Below are 16,686 nucleotides of genomic sequence, written 5' to 3' on the forward strand. Positions count from 1 at the left end.
TACCATAAAAGTGGCAACACTTCCTTAATGGATTTTAACATCCTAGTCCCCTCTACCTCTAAGAGGGGCACAGAGGGTGGGGAGAGGTGGAGGGCTGCTGGGGAGGAGAGGGGGGAGTCAGTGATCCAAGGAGCACTTTAACAAATTTACATTTAATTTTAGCGGAGGCCTAAAGATATTTTCCAATAAAATACATTAACAACATTAAAAAATGTGACTATTAGCTAAACGTGATGGGTTTTTTTGTCAAAAATAAAAGATGGCGTATCTCTAGCAGTAAGCCCTGGAGCACAGGATGTTTTATTAATGCACGAGCTGCGGTTCAAATCAGAGGCTAATTTTTAATTTCTTCACATCGTTCACTTCTCTCCCTCTTAGCCCCGAGCACTTTGGAAGACTCTCTCTCTCTCTATCTCTCTCTCTCTCTGTGCCTTTTATTCCCCCACTTCTCTTATTTCTCTCCCTCTGAAGTACCAACTGCACAAGTACAGATCTTGCCAAGCACCCGTCTTTCCCTCTTTTCTCACACTTTCGTATTCTAAAGTATGAGTACACAAATAGACCTTTCATCCAACTTGCTTTACACTAATCAAACCATTTCTTTTAAACTGACTTGACCAGCCCACTTCCACTCTGGCTGAACAACATAATTTGACTGAAACAGCCAGGTATTCCAGGTGTTCCTTGTATTAAAGAGTATATTATTCATTTTACTGCATTCCTAAGAATAGCAAAACATTAAGTTCGACTATGTTTTGCTACATAGTCAACTACAGGCCAATGTAGGAAGCTTATTTCATTGAGGACTTATATATTAAAAATAGAGTAATTTGATATAATAATAATAATAATCATCATCGTCATCATCATCATCATAAATAACATTTATATAAGGTTATTCTTTTGAAATTCATTTTGGTTGACCCATACAACACTCACTTTACTTACCTGAGGAATTCATTCTTCAAGCAGATTTCCTCCAGGTATTTCTTGCGTGCATAGTAGTTATGCACACGCTTCCTTACACAGAATCCTCGCCATCTGCTCTGGATCTGCAAGAGGTGGAAGCAAAACAGAGGCTTTGTCACAGCAATGGCAAGTTAATCCTTAATTCTATTGCAAGTAAAAACAAATGACCAAAGCAACGAAATTACGTACTAAAAGTATGATACATGTAAGTCTGCCTCAGAAGTGAATGACATACTTTTGTTAAATTACCAAAGAGCTTGGGATTTGGGGAAGGTGGCCGTCTCAAATCATCATATGCTCTTGCGCAACATTTTCGGACGACGGCGACAAAGGCATTTCTAAGTTTTTTCGTCATGGAACATGAAAACCCATATGGATGTATCGATGGTAACCAGTTTTTAAAACCATGCGAATCAATTTCTTCAAAATGTACTCCATTGCCGTGATGGAGGGACAAACCAAGGTGGGACAGACAGCTGTCACAGCCTCATACATTTAACTGTATCACTCCACATTGATTGGTGAGACTGCAGATTAGCTGGCACACACACACATACATACACACAACACACACACACACACGGACGCACACGGAAGCACACACACACACCAGTGGACCGCTCTAAAGCAAGGGGGCGGATGTCCTTCAGACTAATTACGAGATTAAAGCAACGGCAGGTATACAAATAATCACACTACGAAAACAGGGATGAGGAGAGAAGAGGAGGAGTGGAGGATGGGGGGAAAAAACAACAAAGAGCAAAATGAGAATTAGCATTGATCTGCCAGTCAATAGATAATTTTAAATAAAGTAATTGCCGCCTCCTGAGTTCTTGCTGACCTTTGTTGACTAGTGAAATCGATGCTGTTGAATCTAATACAAATCCGAGGTGCAGCATGTAAACACTGGTTTCTATTACGGCCCTAATACATTATCTTCTGTTAGCTACCATGCTGCGCTGAAGACAACAGCCATGGAGAGATGAAAGAATAACATCACAATTGATTCAAAAAGCAGTGTTACCAGGGGATGTTGAGATGATAGTTTCTCAACTTGTGTCTCTTTCTTTCTTTCACCCACATACTGATTACTTTTGTGTTAAAAGTCGCAGTGAGCTGAGATGCTTCACTCACATTTTTAAGCGGGGTCTCTGTTAAACAAATGTTGTTAGCTTTAGAGTCTAAAGGGCAAATAAAAGCTTAGTTTACACATCTTTACAGCCACAAGTATGTGACATAGACATACAGTATAATACATTTTACATCAATGCAATTGCAGTCATTTTTATTTACCATTTATCTTTATGATCTGTTAAAAGTTTTTTTCCAGCCTTAAAGTCACACTTAATCCTATTGTAGTTTGGTCTAGATAAGTTAATAACAAATAAGTTACAGTCCAACAATTCTAACACTTATTTCCATTATGTTCTTTCACAAGTGTTCCTCCACCCTTACATGTGTGTGTTATATTGGCAACTGAAGCACCCAGATAGATTTCCAAAGACCAGCCTGAGCCCTAGAGGGGGTCAATCCCTAATCACTGAGGCGATACAGCAACCTATTTTCTTTTTCCATAAAATATCCTATTGCTTCCTTTAGGAATCTCTGTGGCTATTTTATAGATGTAATAAAGCTCTCTGCTCTAACTTCTGAAGCATCAGCTCTGCTCTACATGGTTACACCACCTTCACCTTTTACCCTGCAACCTAAGACAGCTGGGTCAGACGCTGACCCTTGGACCTATGGTCTCTCCTGTAACACTAGCATTTACTGAAACACCAGGGTGGTCAACTTTATTTGTTTTGGTTCCTATTAAGTTATTAAATTCAACACCCTTCATTCCCACCACTCAGACGTGTCTTCTTCTTTTTCTTTCCTTCAATAAACAAAAGTGGAATTCTTTGTTGGGTCATAAAAACATTTAATGGTTTATGTTGAGAGAAATTGTTAGCATTATCTATTTGGAATTGTAAAAATAGGTTTCTGCAAAATATCCTTGTGTAAAAGTGCCAAAGCATTGGCCAAAATCACAATCTTGTGATTTATGAGCTGGACAGCAGTGCAATGGTTGACTGATAAGTTCTGACACCAGTATAGAAACAGCCTTAACTCAACAATGCTGGAGTTATTTGATTGTAAAGAAAACCTCCGTCAGACAGGCTTTTGAAAATTCAGATTCATTGAACTCTTTTCCTTGAGTCTTTTCCAAAAGGCCAACACATTAGATAAAACATCATCATCAGAGGGGAAACTGTTTCCAGCTAAATCCTTTTTCACGCTGGGAAAAGTATAAGGAGTACAAATAAGGATGAGAAGGCGCTGAACTAGTTCAAAGCCGCAGTACATAATCACTGCATGTTTGATAATATTGCGCAATAATTTAGATACATGGGCCCACTTGAACTTGTTATAATCACTTAGCCCTATTAATGTGCAAAAACCGTATGGAATTATATTTCCTCCACATAAAACACAACAGCTTTTGCTCAGTGAAGCTTAGAATGCAACTTGCAGAAATGCTAAACAGGTACAAGACTGGAGGGGGCAATTCAGTTGCATGAGCACTGAGCGCTAATAAAAAAAAAAGATAAAATGGCTGAAATGAAAATGCAAGTAAGATGGATTTAAGTGTATCTGAGCATAAATTTAGAAACATTTAACAAGAGTGTGAATAATAGAGATATTGTGTAGTTCCTTGGATTACTTAGAAATGAGATAAAATCAGGGAAAATGTAATCAAATTTAATTTTTATATCCATGTGTTGGCAAATTTTGAGGATATCAAAAAAAACTCATCAGATCAAATCAGCTGCAGTGGAGTTTTGTGATCAAGTGGTTAGAGGCTGCAATTCATGGGGCCTCACATTCACAGCATACACACTTTGCTAAAGCAAGACACTGTGATGATATTTACCCTGACCGCCATCTCATTGTAGAAATTCATCTTCATGATAAAATATGCCTCCTGTGAACACAAAGGAAAAGATGGCGTTACATCTTGTCTCGCAGCCCTCTGATCTGTCCACAGCAGGCCTCAAAGATAAAGAGGTCTTTATACATAATACATTGCACACAGGCAGCACAGACAGGGCCACGGCAGAGGAGGGAAGGGGCAGAAAAGGAGAGAGGGAAAGCTAGAGACATGAGGAACAAGAGAAAAGTCAGAGGGAGGGAGAGAAAGACAGGCACAGAGAACTAAGAGAGAGAGAGCGAGAGAGAGAGAGAGAGAGAGGACAGTATCAAGGGGAGGACCGTACTCTTTTAATACACCAATGCAGACAAGGGCCAAGAAAATCTATGGTAGTCAAGCAGTGAGCTAATGGAGATGTATGACGGCCAAACGCTCTCTGCTGGGTTTCATAATCAATGACAGCACTGCCAGAAGAGACTAACAAAAGGCCAGAGAATATTAAGCGGCGTACTCGACAAGCCGGCACACACCAAACGTGCCGGCCGACCACTGGGGGCACATTTCAGGAGCAAACTGGAGAGTCGGTCATAAAAGCGATTCATATCTCAACACATCTTCTTTAATAACGACAGGGAAGAGGGAGGAGAGGAAGGCGAAGGAAGACAAAGACTTGAAAGGAGGTTGTAAATTCCACTTGATGTTTTGAGATGAGACTTTGTGCATGTCACATTACAAATGATAAAAATCCATGAGAGAGAGAGAGAGAGAGAGAGAGAGAGAGAGAGAGAGAGAAAGAGAGAGAGAGAGAGAGAGAGAGAGAGAGAGAGAGAGAGAGAGGAAGAGTAGAATCTCTCAAGACAGATTTTAAGATAGTACACTGGCAATTTTGAGAGATTCCAATTAGTGCTCGTCTGTTTCCAAATGAGAGCAAACAGCCTCTTTTTAGCCCATATGTGAGTTGTGACACATCCTTCATCATTTATTTCAACCCCCCCTTTCCATTTCTTGAACGCCTCCCAAACGGAGGCTGGCAGTTATGCTTTAGCAAACAGTCAATTTACAAGCGTGATAAATAGCTTGTTGTGATACGTTTACAAAACTCAATCCAGGGGAAAATTATATGTGAGAGCACTGGGTATTGGATCCGGTATCAACAATCTGTTCAATTAAGAAGCAGTTGGAGGCAATATGCTGAAAATGGGGCCTTGTTTACTAAACCGCATGCACATACACACACTCTCTTTTATTCCATCCATTTCTTTCACAACTCTTTCTATATGCGTCCCAGGAGTTGTGATAAAGATGGAATTCCATATCATATTGCATCATATTTCTTAAGTGCTAATTTCCCAATGTGTAATGGGTAAATTATATTTCTTAAGGTCAGACAGCGGGGCTTAGGAATATAGCAATTGAATTCTAATGTGTGCTATCATAACATAATCAATATATCTATAGCTGTTCCAGCAGCTGGCTTACCTTCACCATTTGTCTGAAATGTGCCCTTGCTGTGAAGCCCCGCCATATCTTCTGTATAATGGTTGCCTTCTTGTGCAGATGGCTGCAATAAAATCATATGGGTGGCGGGGGGTGGGGGGTGGGTGGGGGAGATAGGCTCCTTTGTAGATTAAGTTACTCAAAGAAAAGAAAAAAAATTAAAGACATACTGTATACAACACATATCCAGATACACAGACAAGTAAATGAAATGATGGATTCCCTCTCACATTCTTCTAAAGCGCTCTAATGAGTGTCATTATAACAAACCGCTTATTATGAAACATTCTTTCACTCAAATAGCAGAGAAATGAATCATGATTTTTTTTTTCCATATGAATGTTAGGTTGTACTTGACTTCAATTAAAAGGTCAAGGAAACATTATGCTTACACACATGCACAAACTCACAAACACACCCAGAGAACATTTCTGCTCCTCCAGGCTTTTCCATCATGTCCGATGAGCCTTTCATCCCCTTTAGTCAGCTGAACACATTTGTATTCATCTTCAAACATACTCTAAATGCAAGTCCACTGTGAATCTCAGCTTGCAATGAGGCCATCAATTTCTAAAAGGCCATTTATATGCCCAGAAAATCAATGCTTATAGTGGGGATAGCACAACCCCGGAGTTGCACTTAGGCTGCTAAAATTGTTGCTAATTATCCACTTAACGCATTGATCAATTAACTAAAGTAATCTGAATTAACCTACTGTCTGGAAGTTTGTCTGCTGACCCTGCAGAATGGTACTGGGGTCACAGCATAGCAACAGCCTCAGATATAGAGACATTCATTCTCTCTGTGTGAAAAGAGCAAGTGACATTTATTCCTCCAGGCCATTTGCAAAGCTCTTGGAGTGGGATAATTATGGTAGTGAACTAGTATCAGGGTTTTCCTTGAAATTAACCCTTAAGAGGCCTGACTGAATGTTTTTCTCTTTGCCTGAGGGGAAAAGGCAAAGCTGAAATTGGTGTTAGATACACACAGTGGCTGGTGAACCAACACCAGTACCCAGACTCCACAGACTTGTGAGCTGACATCGTTTGACCTACCTAGAAGTGCATCCTTCATAGACCACTAAAAGTAGATCACGTTTTTTAGTCCATATAGTTTGCTGATCAAAGGGCCTGGTGTTAATTTCTTCCCACCAGATTCACAATGAAGCGATGATTGTTCAGGTAGTTTATATTTAATACAATACAATACAATACAATACAATCAAAATAATAAACATATATTTTTTCCTTGTGCAATACATCAACTGTACTTTAAGTGTTGGGTTTGGCTGAGATTAAGGTTTATGTTAGGGTTAGGTTTCTTGTGAACTGGGGCCAGTGTAGCAGCCACAACATATATTTTTCCTGTCTATAGTGTGTGAAAGTGTATCAGAAGAGACACACACACACACACATCATACCTCAGGTAAACCCGCAGCTTGCAGGCTCTGAACCAGCCCTGAATCCGCATAGCAGCCTGGTTCTCCTTCTGCCTGTTCTCCTCGGCAAGGCTGCACAACACACCCACACCCACACAGGAGGTTGTAACAACAAAACACTGCATTGAACATCCCTCTCTTTACGTTGCGTTTAAGACGCATTTTAATTTACGTCGATTAAGTCACAGGTAAATAACAGTTGTATATTTGCTGGGTGTATTGTAATGTAGACTATAGTAGTTTAGTTCAGTCCAGTCTTGTTTGCATCACTTTGTTGCAAATAAGCACATTCAAGTTTAAAATAACTTGACTATTGTTAGCTAACTGGTGGTGTTTGTTTGATTCGCTCTTTTAGTTGAACTTTTGCAACTGCATCTAACAGGCACAACTTCTCTTTAAATGAAATAAATAATAAGATACATACATGTTTTGGTGAAAATATTCCCGTTGAAATTCTTCCATTGTTGTTCTAAAGTCTCGCTGCTGAGACATGTCAGCACGGTTTACTGTGGCCTCAGAAAACAGTCAAAGCAGGCGCGAAGACCTTAATTTAAGGTGTAAAAACAATAATTGACGTAAATACGGGAAAGGGGAGCTCAAAAGAATCTCTCTGACGCTTAGTGGAAGCTTTCTCGTGGTAAAAACAGCTTGTTGACGCCATAGTTTACCTGTTGTCGTGACAACATTACTGCTGTTTCCGGGTGTTTGACCCATGGTGCGTTCAGTTCATCTAAAAAGTGGGAAATTCCTGTATGCTACTTTGGTAATGATGCATTTGAGAACCTACATCTTTAACACCTTCCCATCTGAAAAGTTTAGATTTCATATACCTGCAAGAATGGATGCAGATTTTCTGTGAAAGTATAGAAGAATGAAATAACTCGATTACAAAATAAACAGGTGCTGACTTGCACTATTTATTAGGAAATGTTTTACCAAGCTTTTTGAAGTTTCATTGTATTTATATAAATCCCGGTGTAGTCATGTGGGCTTGATTTTAAGATCCTAAATAAAACATTGGGTGCATTTCGAAATATATTTAAACACTTTGTCTGCATTATTGGGTTAAATCCTTTGCAAAAAAAGTAGCACTCAATTTCCTATTAATATAGTTTTAATTATCAGTTTGACATTGGCCTGTTTTAAAATAATAGATTTCTCTGCCATTACTCTTTTCTCCTGTTCTATCTGGATAGTCCTTAGGCCGAAAATGGAACAATGTTTAATATATTTCAGTTAGAATTCCCACATTTATTTACAGAGCTGTAGGCACAAAGACGTGTATAGCCAAATTTTAATTTACTTTGATTCTTCTACAGTAAAATCTTTTAAAGCTTTGGGGCAACAAGAGATACTGACACATTTGATGAGCTGACAAGACCTTGTTTAAAAAGCATAATTTCATTTACTTATACCCTGAATACAATAATATTATGTACTATCTACTTAAATTGACACCATAATAAATAAATGTATAAATCCCCGAAACACCATTTAAAAAACCCTCTCTGGATGTGGTTCTGTATCTGGGTAATGATATGCCAGTTGCCTCACTTCCTAATCATTCCTCCATCCACTTCACTCTTTTCCTGACGTTATCAACCTCATCATGCAGTTATCAGTTTATTTCTCTCCCTCTCCCCTCCCTCCCTCATCCTTCCTCCTCCACAGCTCTTCAGCCATATTCACCTGTCAAACTGATCACCTCAGAATGTGGGTGTGTGTGTGTGTGTGTGTGTGTGCAGAGAAAGATATCTTTCTAACCAGTGGTCAGAGGGAAAGCCTGTCTGTATTATGGATTACTCCTCAGCAAGAGGCGAACAACAAATAGTGGAAGTGAATGAGCATCAGTATGTGTATGTGAGTGTGTATCCATCTCTTTCATGTCTATGTAGCGGCATACTTGATTTTCTGACAGTGTGCTTGTTTTGGTATCTCTTTCTGTCTCTTTGTCACTCTCTCTCAGGCCAATTTGCTGTCTGCAGGCCACCACTGTGCTGAAAGAGCAGCAGGCAGGCATCCTGGGTAGAGTTATGGCTGGAGGGGCGACCCCATGGCAGCTCAGCCCATCCATCCAGGGGCTGCAGGAGGGCGGCCAACCTGGTAATTACCAGAGAAATGTTGTTTTGACAAGACTGTATGAACATCGTGTGTGTTTGAGAGAGAGAGACTGAGATATTATCAGGGAAGTGTTGTTTTTGACAAGACTGTAACTACGACTGGAGACCATTCGTCCTGGTGCAACACTGATGAGATGTCACCAGGTGTGTATCTGTGAGAAGGAGAAACAGGAAGACAGAGTGAGGGGGAAAGAAAGAAAGAGCACTTCATGGAAACACAGGCTGTTTACACACTGACCCACTTCTAGACCCTGCCAGACCATCATCTCCTCTATTTCCCTCTTCTCTTAGAACACTCTTCTATTGAGTTGTTCCCTCTCATCTCATCCTCTCCTCACGCTTCTCCTTTCCCTGTTCTCTGTCGCTTCTCAGTCAAAATATTTTTGTTGCTTGGTGTGAAGTGAGGTGAGTGAAGTGATCCATGTGCCCTTTCTCTCGCTCTCGCTCTCGCTCTCCCTCTCCCTCTCCCTCTCTCTCTCTCTCCCTCTCCCCCTCTCTCTCTCTGTAGCCATACGGGGCATGTCATTTAACATGCCTCCAGTCACCTCTCACAGCCAGGAAGCTCATCGAACCGGCCATTCTCAATGCCCATTGTTTCTAAATGAGGGCCATATGCACTGTGGCCAGCACTGATCGTAAAGCCACATTTACACACACACACGCACACACACAGACAAGCACACACACTGGTGGTGGTACCAGCGTCTTTGTGTGTGAATGACTGTCCCGCTGCTTTGTACTGTGCACGTGTATGAATCATTACTATGTGTGTCAGAGTGTGTTTGAAGGATTATGTCTATGCATGTGGGCCTGTCTGCGTGTTTCTCCGTGTGTCCGTGCGTGTGCATGTGTGTTCCGAGCCACAGTAGGGTGTGGTGGATGAAGTGTGTGTTTCTCGGCAGGGGCAGTTCGGCCATTATTATTAAACATCTGTCCCCAGCACATTAATTCCCCCACTCTGACGAATCCTTCTCTACCCAGGGATCACTTAATTGAAATCCATAATGACTCTTTCTTCTCTCCCACACTGAGAAAAGTGAAGCTGAAACACAAAAAAATACGCAAATTATGTCACTTTTGAAGATGCAGCTCAATTTTCTATCATGGAAATTTAACCTTTAATGAACTGTAACATTCCATTACACTACTACTAATAGTACTAATAATAATAATAATAAAACTAATAAGACTACATACACAATTTGGGTTATTTATAGTCTTACAGTGAAATAGAGGCAAAAGTAATTTTTTTGATTTTTTGATATGAAAGCGAATGACTGTATTGAAATATAGAGTTGACAAAAGATGCATGATAAAAATGTGTTGCCTTGACAGTATCAGATGTTCTGCTGGGGTGTGTGATGGATAACATGATGCGTCTCGTAAGCAAACCTACGCAACTTACACCTTCATATTTTCTACCTGGCACTTCTGTTACTTTTTACAGTGGCAATGCTTTTAACCCAATTTGAAGTCATCTCCTTTTCCCTTTCGTCCCATCCCCTCCCTCCCACTTTTCCTCATTCCCCCATCCTAATATCCTACTAATGGATAAAAAACTGGTTTTGCCGGTACAGGAGAAATATCATACCTTTATTAGCTCACCTATACCCAGACAGAGAGAGAGAGACAGAGAGAGAGAGAGAGAGAGAGAGAGAGAGAGTGAGAGAGAGTGAGAGAGAGAGAGAGAGAGAGAGAGAGAGAGAGAGAGAGGGAGAGAGAGAGAGCAGAGAGCAGAGAGCAGAGAGAAGTAATGAATTGAGTATTGTGTAAAATAGTTTAATGCAGGGGTGGTTCATCATTATTTGTGGCGGATTCCATGCAGACAGGGGTGATCCATTAGCGTGGTCGTTTCCATCTGTGTATGTGTGCTTCTGTGTATGTGTTCCTCACTGTGTGTGTGTGTGTGTGTGTGTGTGTGTGTGTGTGTGTGTGTGTGTGTGTGTGTGTGTGTGTGTGTGTGTGGGGGTGTGTGGGTGTGTGTGTGTGTGTGTCCCACCCAGAAGGACATTCGCTGCTGCCGGCCCCACTGTCACAGTGAGATATTCATCACCACACTCACACACACACACACATACACACACATAGGCGACAATGCACATGTGGCATTATTGTTCCATCATTACTCCTCTCATTCTTCTTATCAACAATTTGTCATTTTAGTGTCTGTGTTGACACTCACACATGTACACACAGATGCACACATACACGTTGACGCATGTTTTCCGTGCAGAATGTCAGAGCCGCATCTAAAAACGTTCAATTTGAGCATTGTGTTTGATTTGAGTTTGCACCATGCGTGTAATTACCGTCTGATTTACTAAGGCAGCAGCTAATTACGCAATCCACAACTGAGACTGCCTACTAAGCGCAATCTGAGAGTAAAGGAGAGCTTAGGAGGCATAACTCAGTGTTTGGATTTATCTGGGATCAGCAAGCTCAGGAAATAAATCAAAATGCAATGATACTGAAACAGAACAGAAAAAAACAATTAAATAAAATAATATTCCAAAACATCTAATAGAACTGCAGTTTAACTGACTATTAAGGCAATTATTCAGACATCTATTACTCAATCTAGTAGCAGTCAGAGTAAACAGAAGACGAGTTGTGGAATTAAGCTTTAACAAAAAACACAGATTACAGTGTAAATTCTGTCTCAAAAGAGTAAGAATGCAGTTGCCACAGTGCTGTAGCAGCTCACTGAACATCAAGTTCAGCTTCAAGTTCAAATTTAATGACCACACAGGCCGAACTCCCCAGCTATATTGTTTGCTGTTATGTTCATTTTTGTGAAGCTCCCGTGCACACACTTTATGGCCTCCTCAGTTTTTATCTGCTCATTTAGATCACTGAGGAATACTGGTTTAATTAATGCTTGACCCTGATAAATTATCCCTTGAAAATACATGCAAATTGTAGTCCTAATTTTAGGAGGCGAGGTATGTCGCACACGCAGAGGCCTACAGGTTTTGTATGTCTCTGTTTCTTAACATAACTATAATGTGTTCGAGTGGTGATCTTTGTTGATGTTTTCCTCTCAAACCTCTCATATCTGGAAGGGGTTATTTTTTATATACTTCCATTTTTTTCAGTCTATCCACCGGCAGAAAGGAGAGAAAACAGAATAGCTATCAAATAGGAGATGAAAAGAGTGAAGATAAAGGGAAACAATTTTTAGCAACGCGGACCAAATCTGAGCCTCCTTCCTCACAGTGATGACGGCCACTCCTCCACCACACACAACATCATGTTCCTCTTTCAAAATAAAATCCTCAGTAGTATAATGGAAATGGAGATTTTCCGAGGGATCCAATTTTGGAGAGGGAAAATAAATCATCCAGTCGGCACTCTGATCATGGCAGGGTGTAGGCAGCATCTGAGGGCTCTCTCCTCCTCTCCCTCTTTGTAGCACTTTACCACTTGCAGTTCACTTGTTCTTTTCATCTGCCCCTTGCAGCCACCCACTATTACACCCATGTCTCGCTCTCTCTCTCTCCGGATACACAAGTGTCTTTTGATTGCTCTGCTGGGTTGGCGATACTTACCAGCCGTCTCATTGTCCCAGCTTTTTCTGTCTTTGCACATCGCTCACTTTCTCTCTCCCCCCCTCTGTTTATTTGACATTCACTTCTCTGTCCGTTTTTTTCTCTTTGCTCAATTTCTGTATTAGACACGCCGCTCTCGTCTGTGACAACACAATGGCACACGTCCCATATTAATGATATTGTTTTTCATGCTTCCCATCATGATGAAGACTCCCTGATGAAAGATGAGAGATGACACCCTGTGTTAATAAAAACTAAAGCCACTTCTTCGTCCTTTTTGGACGACAAATTATTACAAGGTGCCCAATTGTTTTAGATGTGTATGTGTATGTGAGGATTCTGACCACACACACACTTCTTTTCTTCTGTGTAAAGTAAAACAAGGCTTTAGTCTGCGTGTGTGTGTGCCATCATACGAGCTTGTCTATTTCTCTTTGCTCCCAGCTAATTGGTCGGACCGTGGCAACATAGAGATGGGCTGGAGAGGTGGCCAGACCCGGCAGTGTCTGTGCCTGCATGTGTGTGTGCGTGTGTGTGTGTGTGTGTCAGATGTCCTCTGGCATGCCTCAGAGAGCTAATCATAACCACACTGCAGAGATTAATGAAGTCAAGAGCAATCAGCCCTGACACACAAACAGGGACACAAACGGACACACTCACACAAGAACACACAGAGGAATGTATAGTGCTTCTGGCTCAGATACACTGAACCTTGTTTAGCTGAGGCAGTGACATGTGGTGTGACTTTATGATTAATTGAATCTCTTCTTGTGTGAACATCTGTAGCTACATATGTTGCTTTGTCAAAGTTCCCTTTTGCATGCCTGCCTAACTTGTGTTCTGCCCCTCTGGAGGATTTAAAAAAAAAAAATCTGTAGTATTAATGCACAATATCGAGGACATCAAAGGCATACAGCAATAATGCAGAGTAGATGCAGGCTTCTAATGCAATAGAGCAACGGGACAGATATACCTATACCTGTGCATTGTTATACCAAAATTGGGATTAAAAGAAATGAGTAAAAATGTCCTCTGAAGCTGATCAGATCATTTCCAGTGTAGCGTGATTATTCATCAATTGATTTTTATTTTTTGCACCCTCGATCTCCAAAAACAACTAATTAAAGATGCAGTAATTCAAAACATTGTAATTCGTAATGAACATAACATCAACTAACATTGTGACCAGCGTTAATGTTGTCTGCTCCATTTAGGTGTGCCAGTAATGCCAGTGCCTCTATGCCAATGAGCCAGCATGCAGAGTAGCAGGGCCCTGGCACTGCAGCCCATAAAAAAGAAACACAGTCATCTACAATTTGATCAATTAGCCAAATGGTCACGGGAAATTTCTGCTCTTTAGGGGACCTCAAGCAGATCTGATATAGATATAGATATGTGGATACATGAGAGAAAGCGAGGGAGGTATACAATGGAGGAAAGGAAGGGGCAAAATGTACAGTCCATTGCTGCTTCTCATAAAGACCTTGACCTTTAGCCCCCATGGGCCTCTGTGCGTGATTCACAGGCTACAGAGGCCCCTGATCCCATTTATCAGTTAGTGGTGGGTGGGTGTGTGTGTGTGTGTGTGTGTGTGTGTGTGTGTGTGTGTGTGTGTGTGTGTGTGTGTGTGTGTGTGTGTGTGTGTGTGTGCGCGCGTGTGTGTGCGTATGTGCGTGTGTGTGTGTGTGTGTGAGTTTGGGGTGTAGGGGGGGGCATGACTCACATGAATAATGCCATATGACTGCGCCTGATGTGAACTCCTAAGATGAAATTAACCTGCTTGGCAGTTTGAATTGGATCTCTTTCAATATGTTCATCAGATAGTTTTAGTGGCCATGAAGCCGGAGAGATGATTTCACACAGTCTCTCTTGATGTGGAGCCAAACAATTGCAAAGTGCTTATTGGTAGCCAGTGACCACACTATAACACGCATCAACACACTTACATTTGTGGTTCACCGTGTGTGTCCAGAGTACTTTGACTGGGTTTGGCCTCTTTGGCCAATATCTCTCAAACAGATTTGTTTTCCCAGTCCCAGTCACAGCTTACTGTTTGCCATGATTAGAATGTTACTTTGAAACCTGTCTGTAAATATGTTATAAAGGTAAACAACTGTAACTGATTACTTCACATTTAACTAAATACATTACATTATTTGAACACAAAACAGGCAGATTTGAGTGGACTGTTTATTATTATTATTACCAAAATTCTACCCTCTATCCTCATATCCTTTTTATACATCCTATATCTTTTATGTAATTGTAAAAACAACTTGTTATAGTGAGTGAGGTGTAATCACAATCCTGTAATAGGGTTCATATAATCCATTACACCCAGGCTTTGCCTACTTCCATACCAAATCCCCATTCATCATAGAACCAATCTAACTTTTAAACCAACAGAAATCAGCCCTGGCCACAGGTGACTGGTCTGGCCAAATAACCTTTCACTGCATGCAGGCGTGTGTGTGTGTGTGTGTGTGTGTGTGTGTGTGTGTGTGTGTGTGTGTGTGTGTGTGTGTGTGGGTGGGTGGGTGGGTGGGTGGGTTTGGGTGTGTGGGTGTGGGTGTGTGTGTGTGTGTGTGTGTGGGTGTGCATGTGCATGGTGTCCCTATGTTATTTTGTATCTTTGCTGTGTATTAGGAGCTTACAGTAGATCGAGAGCATTATTCCTTTTGTTGTACATCTTCAGTAGGTCAATTTGTTGAAATCCTCAGTTGCCAATTTACAATACCAAAATTTTATAACAGTGAATTTTCCAGTATAAACTGGACAGAAAGATAGAGACAAGCTTGCACTACTGCACACAGGCCAACAGTGCTATTTTATCATTATCACATCAACTGACAGAGGAGTGAATGTGTAAACCTGATGATGACAGTTGTGTCGGATGCAGCAGCAGAGGTCACTGAGCAGTGAGGAAGGATTAGAGGCTTTTAGGGAGGAGGAAAACACTAAATACTCCTAATCCCCCGTTTATTTGCTGCATGGGTGGATAAAAGCTACTTTCAGGCTCATAAAATTAAAACCAAGCGTGCACTGAACTGTGGAGAAGAGGCATAGACAGCGAAACATAACAAGAAGGAGGGGCAGAAAAAGACATAGATGATGAAGTGAGAGAACTAGTGAGAGGGACGGGGAAATAAAGAGGGAAGTAAAGAAAGAGTGAGAAGAAGAACGGGGAATTGAGAAGCGGTGATGTGCAGCTCCAAAACATTCCCGAGCAGAATGAGCTGTCACCTGTACCTCCTTTGCTTGGCGATCTATTGTTCACACTGTCTGCCTTTGATTAATACATCCCACCTAAATCATCAAAAGTTCCCCTTCCCCTCTTGCCGATAAAATGCAATACACAACACAAATCAGCTCCTTAAACAGTAAAGCCAGATAACAATCGGAAAATAATGCATCTTATCTGGGCCATCCCGATAAATTGTTCCTTATAACACCCTCCCTTAAACCAAAATCAATTCATCCGCCTCTGATTTTTATTAAAATCCACAGTAATAAATCTTCCCCCAATGTTTGTTCATCTGTTTTTTGATACATTTATATCACTTTCAGTTCTGCTCCACTGTTTCCCCTGCCTGTGCAGCGTAAAATGGGAAAATCTATGTGGGGCCAATAGAATAGTTAACGGGGTGTTATGGGTGCCTGTTCTTGTGGTGTAAATGGGTGTCAATTTGTGTGTGTGTGTGTGTGTGTGTGTGTGTGTGTGTGTGTGTATGTGTGTGTGTGTGTGTGTGTGTGTGTGTGTGTGTGTGTGTGTGTGTGTGTGTGTGTGTGTGTGTGTGTGTGTGATGTGTGGGTGTGTGAGTATAAATGGAATCGATAAATGTGGAAGTATAGCAGTATGGCGAGTAGATAGCACCCTTCCCCTTGCCTCTCTGATTAACCTGCACACCGAAAACCTGACAGCAATATGGCAACATTAGAGGTGTTTGTGTGTGTGTATGTGTGTGTGTGTGTGTCTGATTGCCTGTCCCTATTCTCTTCAAATCTGGGCTTTCTGTTGTCATAAAGGCATTAGAGAACACAGTGTGTAGGTGTTTGTTTGGGAGCACAGTGTTCTGAGGCGGACTGGGTATCTTAAAGTTCTGGTAAACTCTACAGGGGTTGCTACTACCACGCCAAAGGCCTCCAACATGCCCACCAGCCTGGACTGCTTTGCCAAGGATGTTGAGTACACGTAAACTGACA

The 16,686-nt window shown here is 41.2% G+C and overlaps 1 protein-coding gene across 1 annotated transcript in view; it reads right to left on the reverse strand.

The window, feature by feature from the left end:
• The window catches only part of spata17 (spermatogenesis associated 17), a 34,036-nt gene extending 26,528 nt beyond the window's left edge, over window positions 1-7,508 (reverse strand). The window contains exons 1-6 of the mRNA XM_076156021.1: window positions 7,484-7,508; window positions 7,240-7,359; window positions 6,798-6,887; window positions 5,360-5,441; window positions 3,884-3,934; window positions 949-1,052 (exon numbers count right to left, since the gene is read on the reverse strand). Coding sequence (XP_076012136.1) covers window positions 949-1,052; window positions 3,884-3,934; window positions 5,360-5,441; window positions 6,798-6,887; window positions 7,240-7,307 — 395 coding nt within the window. The 5' untranslated portion in view covers window positions 7,308-7,359; window positions 7,484-7,508. The remainder of the gene's footprint in view (window positions 1-948; window positions 1,053-3,883; window positions 3,935-5,359; window positions 5,442-6,797; window positions 6,888-7,239; window positions 7,360-7,483) is intronic.
• Window positions 7,509-16,686: the final 9,178 nt, after the last annotated feature.

Source organism: Genypterus blacodes, unplaced genomic scaffold (assembly GCF_046128005.1).
Source record: "Genypterus blacodes isolate CSIRO-AG114 ecotype Tasmania unplaced genomic scaffold, CSIRO-AGI_Gbla_v1 ptg000067l_1, whole genome shotgun sequence".
Lineage (NCBI taxonomy): Eukaryota > Metazoa > Chordata > Actinopteri > Ophidiiformes > Ophidiidae > Genypterus > Genypterus blacodes.